This window comes from Jaculus jaculus, chromosome 1, assembly GCF_020740685.1.
Source record: "Jaculus jaculus isolate mJacJac1 chromosome 1, mJacJac1.mat.Y.cur, whole genome shotgun sequence".
Taxonomy (NCBI): domain Eukaryota; kingdom Metazoa; phylum Chordata; class Mammalia; order Rodentia; family Dipodidae; genus Jaculus; species Jaculus jaculus.
Window position 1 is genome coordinate 202,183,638 of NC_059102.1, and position 20,126 is coordinate 202,203,763.

At 39.8% G+C, this 20,126-nt stretch overlaps 1 protein-coding gene across 8 annotated transcripts in view; it reads left to right on the top strand.

Moving 5' to 3' along the window:
• Tenm3 (teneurin transmembrane protein 3) overlaps window positions 1-20,126 on the top strand; it is a 710,814-nt gene that overhangs the window by 662,639 nt on the left and 28,049 nt on the right. For all 8 annotated transcript variants that reach the window (XM_045142405.1, XM_045142407.1, XM_045142406.1 and 5 more), the window contains one exon: window positions 19,707-19,882. In XM_045142405.1, coding sequence (XP_044998340.1) covers window positions 19,707-19,882 — 176 coding nt within the window. The remainder of the gene's footprint in view (window positions 1-19,706; window positions 19,883-20,126) is intronic.

A 20,126-nucleotide genomic window follows, 5' to 3' on the forward strand; every position in this document is an offset into this window, starting at 1 on the left:
TGTCAGAAGAACAAACCTTTTCAATTGAATTACATTAAAATTCTGTTCTTAACATTCCTTTTGCTCATTTTAGGATCACAATAGGAAAGGAATAAATTGGAGGTTAATGGAAACCACTTCCTTTGCGTTGCTTTCAAAGTGATGGCAGGCCAGGCTGCCAAAGAGGGAAGAGAAGCACAGGGGACGTGCTGCCATCAGATGAGCCTGGGCAGGAGAGCATGCTCATTATGAGATCCTCGGGAATGGTGGTGCCATGGGTAGTTTCACATTAGTTGAAAGCACAGAGGAAAAACAGAGAAACAAGATTTTAGTGCAGTCTAGGACTCAAGCTCTGCTCTGTGGGTCATCTTTGAGTGTGTCCTTATTTGTTCCAGGAACTGACACAACATAGAAATTCACCATGTGAGTTACTACAGAAATGAGTTCATGGTAGACACAATGTTTTTAGAACCCACAAATTCAACCAGGCTTGGAAAATTAGAAAAAGGGGTACACTGTCAGTGGAGTGGTTGGTTGTAAAATAGTTTAAACAAATGTGATTCTTTCTAATCATAGTACACAAGGAAAGCATACTTGTCTGTTAACAAATGCCCTTTGGTGGGGTTTGGGAGACTGCTCCATGGTTATGAGCACTTGCTTCTTAAGCATTAGGGCCAGATACTGAATTGAATCCCCTAGAACCAACTTTTAAAAAGCCAGTTGTAGTCATGCACAGAGAATCACTGCAGCTCACGAACCAAAGCACACTATAACCAGAGTGAGAGACCCTGTCTCAAGAAAGTGCAGGGTTGAGCAATAGAGAAGGGCACCTGGAGTCCTCACCTGACACACATGTTCATGGGCATGGGCATCTCCACATATGTGCATGCACCACACATCTACACACACACACGTGTTCATGGGCATCTCCACATATGTGCATGCACCACACATCTACACACACACACACACACATACACACATGTTCATGGGCATCTCCACATATGTGCATGCACCACACATCTACACACAGACACGTGTTCATGGGCATCTCCACATATGTGCATGCACCACACATCTACACACATACACGTGTTCATGGGCATCTCCACATATGTGCATGCACCACACATCTACACACAGACACGTGTTCATGGGAATCTCCACACATGTGCATGAACCACACATCTACACACAGACACGTGTTCATGGGAATCTCCACATATGTTCATTCACCACACATCTGCACACAGGCACGTGTTCATGTGAATCTCCGCATATGTGCATGCACCACACATCTACATATGGACACGTGTTCATGGGCATCTCCACATATGTGCATGCACCACACACCTACACACAGGCACGTGTTCATGGGCATCTCACCGTATGTACATGCACCACACCATACATTCTACACACAGACACACACACCCTGCAAGAAAATACCCTTTTCAAACTTCATGAATAATCAAGAATCAAGAGATAACTGAAGTTAGGCTAACAAGCCAGTGAGTATAATGGGAAGACATTATTTTAATTTATCACAATCAAGTTATCACTGGTACAAACTCATTACACATAATATCTGAAGTATAGCTTTTACATGCTATAATTTCATAAATTACAGAAAAAAATAACTATTTCCAAAGCATTATTAAAATATTCAACTATAGCCTACAACATACGCAAAGATATATTTTAACAGTATTGCAGTTAAACAGTGTTTTCAAAATAATTTTCTACTAAAGTTTACAGAGTTACTGATTTTAAGAAGCCATTTTGGCCAAGCACAGTAATTCATATATACAATCAGAGCACTCAGAAGGGTGAAGCATAAAGATTGAGAGTTCAGGGCTAGCCTGGGCTACCAAGTGAGTTCAAGGTCAGATTGAACTATACACTGGGACCCTGTCTCAAAAATAAAATAAAATAAAAATTTTGAAAAAGCAGTGTTTGTTAATTTTTGTCTGGATGTCTTCAGCAAAGGCATAATTAAAAATAGGACACACTAAATAAATAAAATTTTTAAAAGAAAAAGAAAAAAGAAGGGCTGGGGGGGGGATGGCTTAGCAGTTAAGGTACTTGCTTGCAAAGCCAAAGGACCCAGGTTCGATTCCCCAGGACCCACCTTAACCAGCTGCACAAGGGGGGCACACACATCTGGAATTTGGTCGCAGTGGCTGGAGGCCCTGGCGTGTCCATTCTCTCTCTCCCTCTCTCCCCCTCTCCCCCTCTCCCCCTCTCCCCCTCTCCCCCTCTCCCCCTCTCCCCCTCTCCCCCTCTCTCCCTCGTTCCCTCCCTCCCTCCCTCCCTCCCTCCCTCCCTCCCTCCCTCCCTCCCTGCCTGCCTGCCTCCCCTCCCTCCCTCCCTCCCTCTCTGTCAAATACATGAATAAATGAATTTTTAAAAAAATAGGACACACATGTATACCTTTTGAAAAAGTGCTGAGAAATGGCTCATAACCTAAGGTATCCAAACAGTGTCACATTAGAAAGGCAGATGGGTTGTTACTTTTGTTGTTCTATATACATCCTTACAGTTCCTACAAGACAGGCTGCTGCGTCCAAGAGTCAGAACTATGAATACCTCCTAAGCCCCAGCACAGAAAGCAGAGGCTGCCTCCTCACTAGGCAGGTCTTTGGAAGCTACCCATTCTCGCAGAGCAGCACATTTTTTTCTATAGTCTTTTGAAACTGTAGGTGGGCAAACCCAGCCCCTTCCTATACCCAGCAGAGCCTTCCCCACAGTTTTCACCCACGGTTTCCTGGTCTGGGCAGGTGACTGATGTGAACACCCTAGGAGACCCAAGTGGACTGCTGAGTCTGTCATACTTCCTCTATTTCTGTGTGAGCACACTCCCAGAATATTCAGATATCTCAGGAATGTTTCCTTTCATATTTTTGTAGTATACATTTTTAATTTAAAGTTATAAAGGCCGTGTATTAAGTTCATAAAGAAGGGCTTGCACAGGCTTGACAATGGGAAGAGGTTTACTGAAACCACAGAGATTGTTTAATAAGAAATTGCCATCCCCAACTGAAAACCCACCTGGTTTCTGTGACTTTCACCACACCACTCCCTCGAGCTGATAGACGTTCTATAATTATCTTTCGGCATAAATACCCTATACAAAGAAATTAAACTTTTCAGTCCAAATTCCCATTTGTATATAGCCAGCATCTTAACTAGCTAGTATCTAAAAAGATTTGAGATTAAAGCTTTCATAAAAAGAAACAGATGGAAGAAGACCTGGAATTAATTAATTTGCCTACTGATAAAAATAAAGTTGCCCAACTTCCTGCCAAAAAACTATTTAAAGAGACTGTGTTCAAATTACATACCTTACATGTTTTCACTTTATTACTATTTTTTTTCTTTTTAGTCCAAAATTTAGTGTACCATTAATATGTTGTAGTCTTGGTATGAGTACAAAATGCAATGTGAAAGTATTTTATAAAATGCAAACTGTTATATCTGTAGTTCCCACAACTCCTGAAAATTTACAGTGCACAGAGAACTCTGCCAGTAGCTTCCTGCTAAATGGGAGCTTGGAAGGAAAAGCCAAAGCTGTAGTTAAGTGCATATTCATTTTCTGAGCAGGGTATGATAAAGCCTGTGGTTGCCTCTTGCCAAAGCTCCACTGAAAACAATGTTCTCTTGCTTTTTGAGATAGTCCAGGCCTCTGCACCAGAACTCACCAGTAGTTAATGCATAAAATATTAATACGTTCTAATTTTGTTGTCTATCATTTGATATATTTACCCAGTAATATATGTTTGCTCACTTGCTTCTTCTTTGAAAAATAAAAACTTTTGCCAGGCACGGTGCTACATGACTTTAATGCCAGCATTTGGGAGGCTGAGATAGAAGGATCACTGTGAGTTGGAGGCCAGTCTGGGGCTACTGAGTGAACTTCAGGTCAGCCTGGGCTAAAGTGAAACCTTACCTGGAGTGGGATTGGGTTAAAGAAAAAGAATTAAAACTTCCTTGGTTGCCCTTGTTATTTAAGTAACACTATTTAAATAATTATTTTAGTAATTAAGTGGAATTGTTTAAATAATTAAATGGAAAAGGTAAAGACTTCATATTTGTGGCATTTGATTCTAAAATACTGGTCTTAAAGTGAACACAGCAAGCAGCGTGCATACATCCAGGCATGGTGACATCCAATAGTTCCAGTGCTCAGGAAGCAGAAGGAAGAGGACAGGGAGCTTGAGGCCATTCTGGAGTACACAGCAAGTCCAAGGCCAACCTGATCTGCATTTGCAAAGCTAATCAAGATCAAACCCAAGTAGGGGATGTGGCTCCCTGGTGGAGTGCTCACTAAACATATGCAAGGCCCAGGTCCCTTGCCTGTACTGCAGGAAATAAGCAAAAGCAAAAAAGAAGGCATGCAATTTCCCATGTAAGTGCAGTGAAAGTGTTTTATTGTTGAGACAGATGTCAGAAAGGATTCTAGGGAAAGAAAAACTCATTCCCAGTTGAAAGTTCTTACCAGTTACCAGTAAAAATAAGTAGGTGACTCTATAGGGATATGTAGTTGGTTTATTAAGCATAAGAGCCTTTATTTCAAAATCTAGACTTACCAGTAGTTTCTGTGTGTTACTTGTAGTTGTTATTTCCTCACTCGGGTACATTGGTGAAGTGACCAGTAATTTTGTACGTGCCACTAGAATACATTTGCTGATGGTTTTTAACTCCACTTTGAAATCACACAGCTAGCATAATAGTAGTTGATTATGTATTCCTGATTGTCTCTGACCTCCTGTTCCACTAACCTGCTATACAGTGTGAACAGAGGTCCACCTAGCTGATGGAGTCCCCCTGTGTGATGACACTGGGATAAGCCTGGTTACATGTCTTAGTGTAAGGAAGCATTCCATGTCGCTGTGCATACCACTGAAAAACAAAAACATTACCACGCATGATAATTTCTTAGGGAAATTTCTAAGGGAATTCTAGAGAGACCAAAAAGATCTCACCTGCTAAAAATTTATTACTTAAAAAGCTCATGGCCCAAATTAAACCACAGTTCTTACACTTGAATGCACACAAAAGCAAATCCCATGTATTGAATTGGGCAATAGAATGAATTATTTACTAGTAAATGACATTTCACAGTTCTCTGCGTGCTTGCCCATGTAAAATACAAACCATTTGGGCATGTCTTGAGGCTCTTCTTCAGGGTAAAGAAGACAACGTGAAAAAAAAAGCTATGAATTCTGACTGATACGTTCTTGCATACCAGCAGGTTAGTGGCAGTTTTCCCGTCTTGGGACTTTGAATATTTGGAGCTCTGTGTTTGCAGCGCTGACTGTGATCTTTTGTGAGCTATATTCAGATTCACAGAACAAATAAATGAGTCTCAGCTTTTCCCCATTTATATTGGTATATATGGGTCTCTGGCTTCTCATTTGGGTGCTTTATTGTCCCTCATTCAAGCTTTGTGATTTCAGAATGAGCTGCTGAACCATTTCTTTATAATGAACTTAACTCTGTGCCCATGGCAAACCCAGACCCCTCACCAGCATCTATTCTGATGCCTTAAGAGAGTATGGGAGAAGGGACCTCAAGGGGTGGGGGAGAAAGACAGTATAAATGGTAGCTGTGATACCCTTAGGACACTCTAATTCAAAACAGTGTATGGAGACACAGATGAAGGAGGAAAACTCAGTGATAATTATTCCAAATTAGAAAAGATGCATCCAAGCCTGCTGACACCGAATCGTGCTGAAATAGCTCAACAGCTGTGCCGTGCTGCGTTCTTACACATACAGCCCTATAGTCACTTCTGATGGAGGAGGAGCTTATAGGGAGTTTCCACTTGCTTTCCAAGGCATCTGACATCCCACCCTAAAACCTCAAACACTGAAACCACCACTCATCATTACTGTTGCCCCAGTTCCCCTTAAAACACTAAGCATTATAAAAATGAACTGAAACTGGTGACAGACTTTGCCCTTTACTTTTCCTCCTTTTTTTTGTGGAAGAACACACTTAGGAAGTCAGAAATGTTTTGTAAGAGAATTTATCAACAGATCACTTAAAATCACAAGGAAAATTCTTACATTGATTACCATTTTCTGATCATATTTACTTCCCTCATAATTTTACTTTGAATTTTTACCAAGATGTGTATTCCCATGGAATCAGTAAAAAGTGTTGTAGCCATTTGAATAAATATAGTGCTATATATTTCTAGCATTAGCCTGAATCTTACAAAGCCAGTACTTGTATTAATAGTTGATTTCTTCTGGTTCCTTTCTATAATCCAGTGGTATAAAATACTAAGTTCTGTCGAGGTTGCAAAGGAGAAAGGAATGAAATCATATGCTACTCAGTCCTAGAAAAAAAAAAAAAGTGAGAACAGAATAATCAAATTTTCAGATTTTTGTATACCAGCGATGCTCTACCCTGGAAATGTATGCATAGTTGCAAAGTAACATTAACTCCTTCCAAATGTTCCACTTAGCAAATTAATGTTCTCAGTGTGATAAATTGTTTCATAGAGGTTCCAAACTAAGTGAAAACAGCTTTCAAGTATGGAATTCTCTCTTGAAACTTTGTAACTGACTGTAGACATCATCAGCCTCCCTTACAGAGAGATTATCTAGTGACTGATTTATCTGAAAACTTACATACATGAGCCACTTTAAATGATTCTTGAAGAAGAAATTCATAATGTAACAGTTCCAAACAATGTTCACTTTTTAGTAACAGAACTGAAGACTAACAATGGAATATTTTCTAGAACTGGACATCATCTCCAACTCCTCCTTAGGATAGCTGTCACTTCTCCCTACCCATCTGTGACCCATTCAAGGGTGCTGCACAGAGAGAAAGCCTGTATTGCTGGATACTGGAATGCTTCCTGATGTCTAGACATTGTACTCATCCTCTGAATTCTGATGGGATCAGGAAAGAGCTATGTAAGAAGGAGATTAGATAGCTGGAGGCACCATCTCCATGCTTCATAACACTCCTCATAGAACATGCCTCCAGTTCATCACTACTGCATCTTATAAACCCCACTTGTGTACTTAAAAACACATTTCTGGGCTGGAGAGCTGGCTTAGCAGATAAGGTACTTGCCTGCAAAGCCAAAGGACCAAGGTACAATTCCTCAGGACCCACGTAAATCAGATGCATAAAGTGGTACATGCATCTGGAGTTTATTTGCAGCAGCTGGAGGCCCTCATACACTATATTCATTCTCTGTCTTTCTCTGTCTCTAAGAAATAAAAAGAAAATGTTTAAATAAAATTATTTATATATTTCAAGCTCATTCCAAAGTTTGGTGAATCTATTTCTAAAAGTGAGATCCCCACACCCCCCCACACACACACAAAATGTATCTAGAAATAGTGTTTTAAAGAAATACCAGGTCATTAATATAATTGTTTATAATATGAATTTATTTAAAAAAAAATACCAGGGGCTGGGAAGATGGCTCAGTGAGTAAAGTACTTACCACACAAGTCTGAGGACCCACGAAATAAAATCCCAGGCACGGTGGTGTGTCTGTAATCCCAGTGTTGGGGAGGCAGAGACAGAGAATCGCTGGGACTCATGGGCTAGACAGGCTAGCTGAATTGGTGAGCAACCCTGACTAAAAGAAGGTGGAGAACAGCTGAGGGAAATTACCAGTGTGGACCTCTGGACTTCACAAGCACATGAACACACATGCACACACACACACTTGCACATAAATCTGTGCCCCATATATACACATGTGCACACACACCAAAAACACCCTGACTGAAAATACATTTAAAAAATAGAGCCAGAGCCAGACGTGGTAGCACATGCCTTTGATTCCAGCACTCGGGAGGCAGAAGTAGGAGGATTGCTGTGAGTTCGAGGCCACCCTGAGACTACAGAGTGAATTCCAGGTTAGCCTGGGCTAGAGCAAGCCCTACCTTGAATAACCAAATAAATAAATAAATAAATAATTGAATTAAATTTAATTAAAAAAAAACCTAGAGCCAGGCAGTGGTGGCACACACCTTTAATCTCAGCACTTGGGAGGCACCAGTAAGACAATTACTGTGAGTTCAAAGCCACCCTGAGACAACAGTAAATTCCAGGTCAGTCTGGGCTAGTATGAGACCCTACCTCAAAAAACAACAAAAACAAAAAAAAAAGTGGGTGTGGTGGCACATGCCTTTGATCCCTGCACTCAGGAGGCAGAGGTGGGAGGATTACCATGAATTGGAGGCCACCCGGAGACTACATAGCAGGTCAGCCTGAGCTAGAGTGAGACCCTACCTTCTGAAACCAAAAAACAAAATATATATGTATCTTTGTAACTCTATCTACAAAGTGGGTGTTTTTTCTTTTCCATTTGTTTGTTAAATGTGGAAGTCTAATACAAATTAGGATTTTCTCATCTTTGTGCCTTTTAATAAGAAAGTATCACGATCAAAGGCCAAAAAGCTTTTGTTTATTTAAAAGGAGTTGCTAATCAATTAACTTAAGCATGTAATGAATGTTAGTCAAGCATCAGCTAGAAGAAAGAACTCATTCTATTTCAAAGTTAAATAGAAAAGAAGGAACCAGATTCTAAATAAGGCAAACATACCTGGACTGAAACTTGGAGAAAGTACTCACAAATGTTTTTAAGCTAGAACAGTTCAAATTATAGTAATAAAACAAAAAAAATGTAAGAGTCTTATAATGTGGTAGAGCAAAGTGGTCCTCTAACACATCTAAATGAATCGTAATGCATCTCTGACTATTCTTAGGGAAGTCAAGAAATGTATAAGATGACTAAACCTTAAACCCTAAAGAAAGTTCACAGTGATTTTATTTCATGGTTATTTATAACTTAGACCTAGTGAGAAAGCACAGAACCAGTAGTTTCTCTTCACTTACATACCTGTTGTATGCATATTCAATTAAAGACTATTTCATTTGTACATTATTGATTTAATAAATTCTTTTCATTAATATGTTTTTAAGGCATTTCTCATTCTCAACAGAAACATATCATAGTTAGATCCATATTGGATGGACTCTCTTAATACCACTTTTTCCAAAATCAGTTGTCCCACTTCAAGGAAAAAGAAAGGCTCTTAAATGCTGCATTACAAAGCAAACTGATTAACAAACTGTTTGATGATTTAAACCTCTTAGACTTCAATGAGGTGGAAATTTGGTCTAAATCCTCCACTCATCAAGTTTTTCCTACTTCTCCATTGCTCTTTTGGTGTTCACTTGTTCACTCACATACTCATTTATTCCATATGAATATGTTATTTGGCAGGTGCTGGCCTGAGGTGCTTCAGACGTGGGGCTAAAAATCATGCAGGGTACACAGAGTCCACTGGGCTCTGAACTGATAAGTAACTAATTCTAGTATGGAAAGTGCTAGGATGGTGTTACGCAGCATACTGTACAGGTAGGAGGGAGGCTCATCCAAAGCAGACTAGGCACTAGTGACAAGGATGAGGCACGATACTCTTCTCAAGGGAGGTCACTCTTAGGCTCAGTCTGAAAATAAGGATAAATATTAGCAAGAAGCAGTAGAATGTTCCAGGCTAGAGTGAAGGTTTTACTGGGGAGGAAAAGTATGGCAGGATTGGGAGGGAACATTCAGCTCAGAATGGCAGGAGCATTGACTGTGCTTGGGTATGTGGGAAGATGAGACTGGGAAGATGATCACAGTTCTGCTCAAGTAGGGCTTGGGCTGATGTGCTGGGGAAATGGCCTGACTATGGGAGCTTCCATGCTGGGAAACAAGGTATAACTAAATGAGATACACAGGGAAGCAGCATGGTCAATCTGAAGATTACTGAAGGATGGACGTAGGGTAGAAAAGTAGAATGTTAGGAATAAAAAAAGTAGAAGTAAGAAATGAAGAACTGGATCTAGCCGAGGCCCTGATTGTGCAGAGGAGCGCTGAGGAGATGGCTCAGTCAGTAAAGTGCTTGCCCCACAAGCATGAGGACCTGTTTGGATCCCTTACACCCACATAAAAATGTCAGGCATGGTGGTGTGCACTGGGTGAGCTCCAGTCTCAATGAGAGACCATGTTTCAAAAATATAAGATGGAATGTGATTGAGAAAGACACCCAACATTGACTTCTGGCCTCCACATGCACACATACACACAAATGCAAATCATATGCACACACATCACATACACACAAACTAACATGCCAAAAAAGAAAAGGATATAGGCTTTTATGTATGTATGTGTGTGTTTGGCATGTATACATGTGTATGTGATAGCACACATATGTGTACAAGTATGTGTGTGCATGTAGAGACCAGAGGAAACCTGTGGTGTTACATTGTTCACCTCTTACAGAAGCAGAGTCTCTCAATGGCCTAGAGATGACTGATTCAGCTAGACTAGTCTACCAATAAGCTCTAGGGATTTCTTCTCTCTCCACCTCCCCAACTTTGCGATTATAGTCACATGCCACCACACCCATCCTGGAAATAGGTTAATCATCAGGAGATGAAAAGAGCATAATTGGCTGTGTGAATGCTGGGTGGGGTTGGGGAGTGGGGTAAGATCCTGACAAGGTAGATAGGGAAATACCAAAACTATGTTTGTCTATAGGCAACAAGTGAGTTGTGAGGTTGTGAGTTCACATTTGGAAGTTATGAATTTAAGTTCCCCATGGTAGCAAGTTTCGTGTGATCAAAAAGACTGGCTAGGAATGGCTATGGTGGTAAATACCTATGATCCCAATACCACAGAGGTTGAGGCATGAGGACTATGAGTTAAAGGCCCTGGGTAATTTATACAGACTTCATGGAAAGTAAGAAATAAAGTTTAAAAAAAAGTGGGGGGCCCGGTTGATTAGAATTTAAGAGAATCCATGAATTAGGAGAATATATGAATTAATTGTGAGAGCTACTCAAAGAACTGAAGTTAGGAGTATGAATAAAATCACACTGAAAAGGAATGTAGAAGATTTGATTACCAGTGGGAGCAGTGGATTGCTGTGAATAATGAATTTACTGACTAAAGTTTCCTGTGGCTTAATAGTGAAAACAGTTGGCTATGTTATTACTTAAGGATATACTTTCTGGAAACTTAATTTTTTGAAATCTTCAAATCTACCTCCTTATACATGACATCAATTTCTATAGTTGTTTTATTTTCTGTACTCTCTTTCACTCCTTCCCTGACCAAGTTCCATGACTCCTCTGCCTGCCCATCTTCTGGAACTGTACATATTTATTATCTCTTAAAGCTTGTGAATAGACAGCATTGTAGCCATAGTATTCTTTCAAGTTATGTTCCAGATCTGTCCACTATAGCAATTGTTTTCTTTCTATTCTCCCTAAATAAAAAAATATATTCTCCCTAGTCTTCCAAGTCATCCACATCATTAGTTCCTTGTTCTGCTTTCTATTTTCTACTTGCCTTTTCTCTCTACCTTCTTTCCTCCTTTCTTCATTTTCCTGTCTTTCTTTTTCCTAATAAACAGCATAGATTAATTGGACTTAACCAAAAGCCGAGGTTCCAATAAAGTTTTGCCACTCTCAACTGTGTGACTTTGGGCAAGCCATAGCACCTCTCTGGACTTTTGTGCTCTTACCTATAAAATAAAGGATTTTTAGAAATACAGAAATTCCTTCTGAGTGTAACAAGTCTGTGAGTCTACACATTTCTTGTCAACATCTCTTAGGCCCCTGTCACAGTATATCCTAAAAGAAGCACTTACTAAAGGTACTCTTTGTTAAATGGCTAAGCATATTGCATCTCTATCACACCTCATCTCTTGTGTAGTAGATTGGTAAGAGCAATAACAACTCATAATATTAGATGAAGTTTCTTGTTCCAAATAGTCTACCTATTAAAAAAGAAAAAACTCTTTCCAACTCGTTGTAAACCTTTCCATACCCCCTTCTCTTCACTGAACAGTAATTACCTGAGTGTTTAGTCTACATGCAGGGGAACAAGCAACCCCCAAAAGACCAAGAGAAGAACCAAAAAATACTTCTAGAACTGGTAGGGTAAATCCACAAGGATGAAGGCATGCATTGGTTCTGTGGAGCAAAAATCCTCTTGGCAACCTTTCTCAGCTAGTGAACAATCATAAAAGAATGGGTTTAAAGATAATTCATTACCCAGAATCCTTTAATCCCCTGAAAGATCTAGTACTGAAATTCCCAGGCTTGGATGACTATGTCTAAAGGTCTGTGAATTTCAGAGCTGAGCATTATCATTCTGTCAGGCCTTACTATCATAATGGTAACCATGGAAGAAAAGATACCTTGCATTACTTTTCTTGAATTTGATCCTTGGGGAAAAAAAAAAAATTTCCAGAGCCATATACCCCTGTTCAAAAGGGCTAGACCTGAGATGCGGAAGGAAAATCAGCCTTTGTCTTTCTCCTCTGAGCTCATGATATCTAGTGTTGACAAAAGAAAGAGAGTGGCAATGGGACTTCTGGTCAGAAAGCACAGGTCAGAATTTTCCCACCATTAAAACCTGCTAAGGGGGCTGGAGAGATGGCTTAGCGGTTAAGCGCTTGCCTGTGAAGCCTAAGGACCCCGGTTCAAGGCTCGGTTCCCCAGGTCCCACGTTAGCCAGATGCACAAGGGGGCGCACGCGTCTGGAGTTCGTTTGCAGTGGCTGGAAGCCCTGGCGCACCCATTCTCTCCCTCTCCCTCTATCTGTCTTTCTCTCTGTGTCTGTCGCTCTCAAATAAATAAAAATAAAATAAAATAAAATAAAATAAAATAAAATAAAATAAAATAAAATAAAATAAAATAAAATAAAATAAAAACCTGCTAAGGAAATAGCAACAGCAAAGAGATTTAACTTGGTGATGCCCACCCTCCCTGCTCAGCTTGCCCCTTTATCATTAAAATCCTCTCAAGGCTTGAAACAAAAACTCATATAAAAAATTCCTTTTGTCTTTCTTTTTTTTATCTTTCTTGTTTTACATTGCATCTGTCATTTTTTATAATATTCAGGTGTCAGAAAACCCCATGACCTTGGATCCAGTTGCTTGGTCTGTATATCTTGAGGATGGAAACATTTTACAGTTTCTACCCAGTTTTGGAGTATGTCTTCCTGGCAACATTGCTATTGAATTCAAAGATATTATACTTTTTCCCTGAGATAATTATTAAGGAATATTTAAATGTAAAATCTTTTTGCCTGCAATGTTATAAATCACATTACTGCCATTACGATGGCAAATCAGCCCACTCTGTGAGGTTTAAATAGGACCCTGTTCTGTTTTCCCCATGAGTATATGTGTCCTTTTCAAGAATGAGGATCAAGGAACTCATTGTTCTTTGGAGTTAGTAATTGTATTGTACTTCACCACAGTAAGGTAGACAAATAAGTTAGTAGAAACTAGCATTTTAGAAAAGGCATTTAGCAGATGGCAACAATGAATGGGTTTTCTTGGTTTTGTTTAGGTTGGCTGTTAACCTGTGAAAGGAAATTTGAACAGTGTTAGATGGAAGAAATAATACTCCCTTTATATAAGAGGTCCAGTAAAAGACAAGGCCCATGAGGCTTTTCTGGGACAATTTACAGAGATCCAACGTTAAAAGCAAATCCACATGTCCCACTAAGACCAAGCTAATACTAAGACTATGAGAAAGGCCAATCAGTAACATTATCTCATAGTGAGGCTTCTAGAGTTTTCCTGAACCAACATATGCTACTACTGTCTTGCCAATAGGCATAGTTTTGAACTGGATAAAGAGTAAGGGGATACAGACCCTTAGTTAGCTTTCACTCTACAAGTGAAGAGGATAGCAGTTTAGGGAAAGTCCTGGCAACAGCACATGGGTAGTAGATTTTTCTCCTCCTTGAGACAGAGAAGTTATTAAACTGGCAATCTTTGAAAAAACAAAGTATCCCTGCTTCTCCAGAGTTACACTTGCTCTTCTCCTCTGGTTTATGTGGTTCTCTTGGATTTACACATATTTTTCTCAAGAGCATAAAATAATTTTTAAAGCATACATTTGACTAAAGATTTCATTTTAAAAACTAATATTTTTTCACTTGAATAAATGTGCAGTTTCAATAGTCTATTGCTGTAGGATTAGGGACAGTCTAGATTAATTAATATTTCTCTCAGTAAGCATCTATGGAAGATGTTTCACCAGTGTTCAAGGGATTGATCAGTGAGTATGGAGAGAAGTAGGTAGACCAGACAGCTATGGGAATGGAAGGATAAATACCTGAAAGATATGAAGGAAGTGGGGCAAGATAGAAAATTCCTTTCATCCCAACACTTGGGAGACAGAGGTAAGAGGATCTCAATGACTTTGAAACTAGCCTTGAACTACAGAGTGAGTTCCAGGTCAGCATGGGCTAGAGTGAGACCCTATCTTGAAAAAACAAAAAAGAGAGGTGAAAGAAAAATGAAGACTTGGAAATTTCATATCTGTGAGTGAACAGGAGAGAGAAGATTTCAATTTAAAATGAGTATAACATTTCCAACTGAAAATGACTGAGGCTATGACTCTGGGTGCATTTGTTGATAATCCCACTGCTTAGGAAACTAGAAAATGGGGGTGGGGGTTAAAAAGCCTACAAAGGTTAAAACAGCAAGGCTATGCAAAAGCAAAAGCAAAATTAAAGACAAACAGATAACTATCAAAAAGAGCACCCCATCAGTGTCAGAGCAAAAGGTCACTAAGAGCCTAGGGGAGAGAGTCTTTTCCAAGCAGAGTCTTTTGTGAAGAGGGGTCAGTCAGGAGCAGAAAAGAATGTGCTGTGTGATGAATTTGGAGCTACAAGGCTATGACCAGATGAGTGGAATTGAGAGCTTGAAGTTGATGTTCTATTCAAATTCCCTAGAGCCTACTGCATTGTAAATTCAAAAGGCTAATAAAAGAAAACTACATCTCTAATATGGAAACTGAGCAGGACTAGTGCACTAAGGCCAAGCAGCGATCATTAAGCTGAGCCACAGAGTTGTACCTAAGTAGAGGCAATGTCTAGTGCATAGAGCTTTGATGGAAAGGCCTTTCAGTGCCCAGGGTCAGAGTATTCCAGAGGACAGTTGGTCATTGCTAGCACATCATTTTATTGTTTTATTAAGGTAAAGAAAGGTTAGCCTGCCATTTCTGGGAGTGCCTAAAAATTATCTTTGATGACTGATTTTCTCACACTCTCTTGTCCAGAATCCTCTGATCATTTGAATGTCTCTCATCCATCTTGTTTTCATTTCAGATGACAAAGATGTTAATCTGTGAAAAAGCTTTCACTGATCCATACTGAAATGAACAAAAATTAAAATGAAAGCGGTGTAGAGGAGACAGGTTTCATATACCTGTGAAGGGTTATGAAATCTGTTAAGGTTCAAAACAATCCCACAAAGTATGGTTCTTCAGAATGCTAAGTACTTTGACCTGAAGGAGGCTAGAAAAGCCTGAGAAGCAACAAGGTCTCTGAACCATTCCCTACATTCCTTCTTCTTCCTTCAGAGGAAGGTCGTAGAAATTTGAATTCTTTTTCCCCAAGAAGGATTATATGAAGAGGAGTTCCTCTCTTCATAAAATCAAGAGAGGTCCCTCTCTGATCTTCTTCCCATCCCCTGAAAATTGGTCATAAAACATGAAGGCTCCAGCCTCATACCCGGAGGTAGGGTGGACTGGAAATGTGATGCCTGTGAGGAAGATCAGGAGAAACTGAACAGCCTTTTGCTAGAGTCCCCACCATATAATTTATCACCATCACGTAACAGCTGTCGTATCCAACTACATGTCTACCAACCTATCCCTTATTCCCATGTCATATTAACTAAATAAAATTAAATAAGCTTGTCAAACTTTTGCTAAGTTTTGGTTTAAGAGTGTCAGTCATCAAACCCTTTCATACCCCCCCCCAACTTTATTCTTTCTAACTGTGCCTCATCCTGAAATTAGGTCCTTTCTACTTTCAGTATGACTAAGTAGCCTTTCTTTATGAAATAATAGGGGTAAAAGATTTTTTTAAGGGATGGCTTAGCAGTCAAGGCACTTGCGTGCAAAGCCAAAGGACCCACATAAACCAGGTGCACAGGTGGCACACGCATCTGGAGTTCGTTTGCAGCAACTGGAGGCTCTGGCGTACCCATTCTCTCTCTTACTCTCTCTCTCTCTCTCTGTCTCTCTCCTCTGTCTTTCTTTCTCTCTCAAGTAAATGAACAAAAGTTAGGAGTATTTTATTTTTTTTTAATATTTTTTGTCATTTTTATTTCTTTATTTGAGAGTAACAGAGAGAGAGAGGGAGAGAAAGAGACAGATAGAGAGGGAATGGGCGCGCCAGGGCCTCCAGCCACTGCAAACGAACTCCAGATGCATGTGCCCCCTTGTGCATCTGGCTAACGTGGGTCCTGGGGAACCAAGCCTCGAACTGGGGTCCTTTAGGCTTCACAGGCAAGTGCTTAACCACTAAGCCATCTCTCCAGCCCATAAGTTAGAAGTATGTTAAAAAACCTGTGTTGGCTCCTGATATTTTCCTGGTTTGTATAATCAGCAGATCCAAAACACTCTTTCTGCCTATCACCCCACCTCAAGCTGACTGCATGCTACCACCTCATTTGTGCAGAAAACCTTCCTCAGCACCCTGTTATCTCCTTGTAGTGAAACAGTCTGCTGAGGGACTTCCTCTCCCACACAGTTCCCTGCCAGGACCCTCTGCCTCTCAGCCCTGTCTTCCTAGGCCTTGAAAACTCACTGCTGCACAGTCACCCTCACTGTCTTCCTACTCAGGCATGATCTGCCTATGGAAGTCCTACATCTGTTCCCAGGCCTGGTATCAGTTTGAAGCTTTATTAGCTTCTCTTCCACTTGACACTTCATCTCTCCGTGTTATGGTCCCTCTGGCAATCCACACTAGTCACAGGGCCTCCTTAGTACTTAAGTTTTCACATATGTGACTTCTCTGCCCAGCCAGATTCCTTATTCTCTTTGGATTCCCAATATCCTTATCCCTTAACTTGCACATTAAAGGCCATTCAGAAAAAAGTGGAAGTTCCTGTCCTTCCTGTTATACACACTTCATTCCCATTAATGCCTCCAACTTAGGTTCAGCCACACCTTAGATGACACATACAGAACTTCCAGGGCCAGACAGTGAATCTGAGCTGCTAAGATACTTGCTTATTCCTATGTTATATAATGATACTACCTCCAAAGGTTACATGGATTTTTATTTCCCAAAGAACCAAAGGCTGACAGGTTATGGTCTGAATGCTCAGCATCCTGGGCTATAGCTCTGTATGCTCAGCATCGTATGATACAAAACGCCTGCCCAGCAGGAAATAAAACGAGGGTAAGCCAATGAAAGCATCAAGTCAAAGGTTGGCAAAATGCTTTCTACAGGAGAAAGGTGAAGTTTTTGCTTGAGATTGAATGGGGTTAGAAAATATAAACCAAGAGAAAGGGCAGGTCAGTGGCAGCAGCAAGAATGAATCAGCAAATGGCTGGCAGGTAGTATCTTATATAGAGAGCAGAGCTCTCAACTTGAATCAGACCGTCTGATTTATAGAAGGGATAATGGGCCTGGGGTCAGGGGCCTAACCATTGCAATGATGGCCCAGTCATGAGATACAGTGAGAGTCTGATCAAGTGACTCAACAGCATCATATTTTCATTTTCCCATCTATCAAATAGGGAAAGGATATGCATTAGAGAATAACAAAGAAATGTTAATTTTTAAACACCCAGAAACATGTTCTTAACATTGTACTATGAAAAGTATAATTGGATACAAGAATTAAACCAAATTTGATTGAACCTTAAACTAATTTCATCAATAGTTCTATTAATTCTGCAATATAAATAAATGCTTGTTTCAAGAGCAGTAATTTTTTTCAAAACAAAAAAAGCAGTGACAGCAATAAACTATGTTAGATCTCTTTCATTTATGCTTTAATCTGCTCAGGGCATTGGGCCTGGTAGGGAGGGAAGGATGCCTGCTTTGTTCCTCCAGCTCAGCCTTTTCCAAGCACAAAAATGATGATACATAATGGTGCATTTGCGTTCTCCTCCATCTCTCTTCTCCCTCCCAAGTGCCTATTCCTGCCACTGGCTGAGCAGCACAGCAGGCTGTCAGACTGCGTCAGTCAAACCCATGATCCCCCTGACACTGTCCCCTCTGAATTAATAGGTCACCTCAGTACCAGGCACTGGGCAGACCTGCCTCCTTTTCTCCTTTCTCTCTCGGCTGAGGAATTGCTCTGAGAGAATCTCCTGCATCTTTATTATCTGGAATCTTTAGTTACAAACCAACCACAGTTTTACACTCCAATATCTCTGTATCCTTATATTCTGTGTACGTTTGTATGCTGTTTCCTAGTGTTTATCACAGGTTGCTCTGTATTTACATCAACCTTTGAACTCTCCCAGGGGCGCAAGCCTTCCTGTAATAACGTCCATTCGGTTCTGCTCCAGGGCTTCCTTAAGTAGAACAGGGTTCGAGTGTCCATATAGACATTGTCATTAGTGAAGGTGCCTTTGTGGCACTCTGAAAGCCATAAGTAAGACTATTGTTGTACCAAGGAACTGTCTTTTAAGATATGTTTTAAGAATTACAAATTTGCTTTTCTTTATTAGGTGATATGGTCATGTTTTTAAAGTTTTCTCTGGTGCTATTGCAAATAGAAAATTTAGAACAATTCTTTAGCCAAATGTTGTTTCTATACTACACTTTTTTTTAAGCAAAGGGCAGCTTTTAAATATGCTTTCACATTTAAATGATAAGTATTTATATGCTAAATAGTAGACATGTAATAAAATACCAAATAATCATTAAATGTCAGAAGTGTCTTCTGCATCTAATTTCACTAAATGCAATAAAATCACTTGAGATATCTTCCACTCTTAAAGTAACAATATAAACAAGAAAGGTTATCAGCCACATCACCATTTAAGCTCTAATTTCCTATAAACTATGTCAATCATTGAGAATTCATTTAAAGATGTCTTTAGAGCTAAGCATGTGGCTCAGTGATAGAGCACTTACCAAGCAATCATGAGGTCCTGGGTTCCATTACTCAGCACTGCCAAAAGAAAAAAGGTTTTATTGTTTTTGTTTGTTTGTTTGTTTGTTTTTTGTTTTTGTTTTGTTTTGTTTTTGGTTTTTCGAGGTAGGGTCTCACTCTGGCTCAAGCTGACCTGGAATTCACTATGTAGTCTCAGGGTGGCCTCCAACTCTCGGCGATCCTCCTACCTCTGCCTCCCGATTGCTGGGATTAAAGGCATGCGCCACCACGCCCAGCTCAGAAAAAAGGTTTGTAAAAGACTTTTGTTTTATTAATTTGTTGAAAATATCTCAAGATGATAAAATAAAATTTTCTAGATGTTTGAAAAGAATGTATGTATATATGCTTACTGTACTGTCAAAAAGGGCATAGTTGATAAAACTTTAAAAGCATATAATAGTGAATTAAATCCACTTTGTGGAAAATATGAAGAAATACTAAGAAATTTAATATCAGCAAACATGTTCCCTTTGAAACAGCAAATTAGATGTGCAGGAGGATTTTGGTCACACTTCAAAGGATAATATGCTGAGATGGCGAGCTATTCTGTTTACTCTTGCTCTCACCGGTGAGGTTTCTCTATGTTAAACAGGTTTTTGATTACTTCAAAGCATGTTTGAAGCCCTCACTCTGCATAGCTCACACACAAAGACAAATATTCCTCCAAATTTGTGCAGATAATACTGCTGTACCATACATTTATGGGTAAAACGAGCATGCAGTTTCTTATTTAACACCACATTGACAACCTCTTTCATTTAGCTATGACAGTGAAGGTCGCCTGACAAATGTCACATTTCCAACTGGAGTGGTTACAAACCTACATGGGGACATGGACAAGGCTATCACAGTGGACATTGAATCATCCAGCCGAGAAGAAGACGTCAGCATCACTTCAAATCTGTCCTCCATCGATTCTTTCTACACCATGGTTCAAGGTAAACAAAAAGGATAATTTTGCATTGATAATTTCAAAGTACCAGCCACATCCAACTCAAATGTAGAACCCACGTATTCTAAGATGAGTCAGCAAAAGAGAAGGGAAATATAAATCTTTAGAGACATTGATGGAATAATCAAGTACACTCATGTAGCTATATATACATATTAGAATCACATAATGTATAAAATAATGTTAACCTGGAAATACCTTTTTTCATTCTAATTCATATGATTCAACCT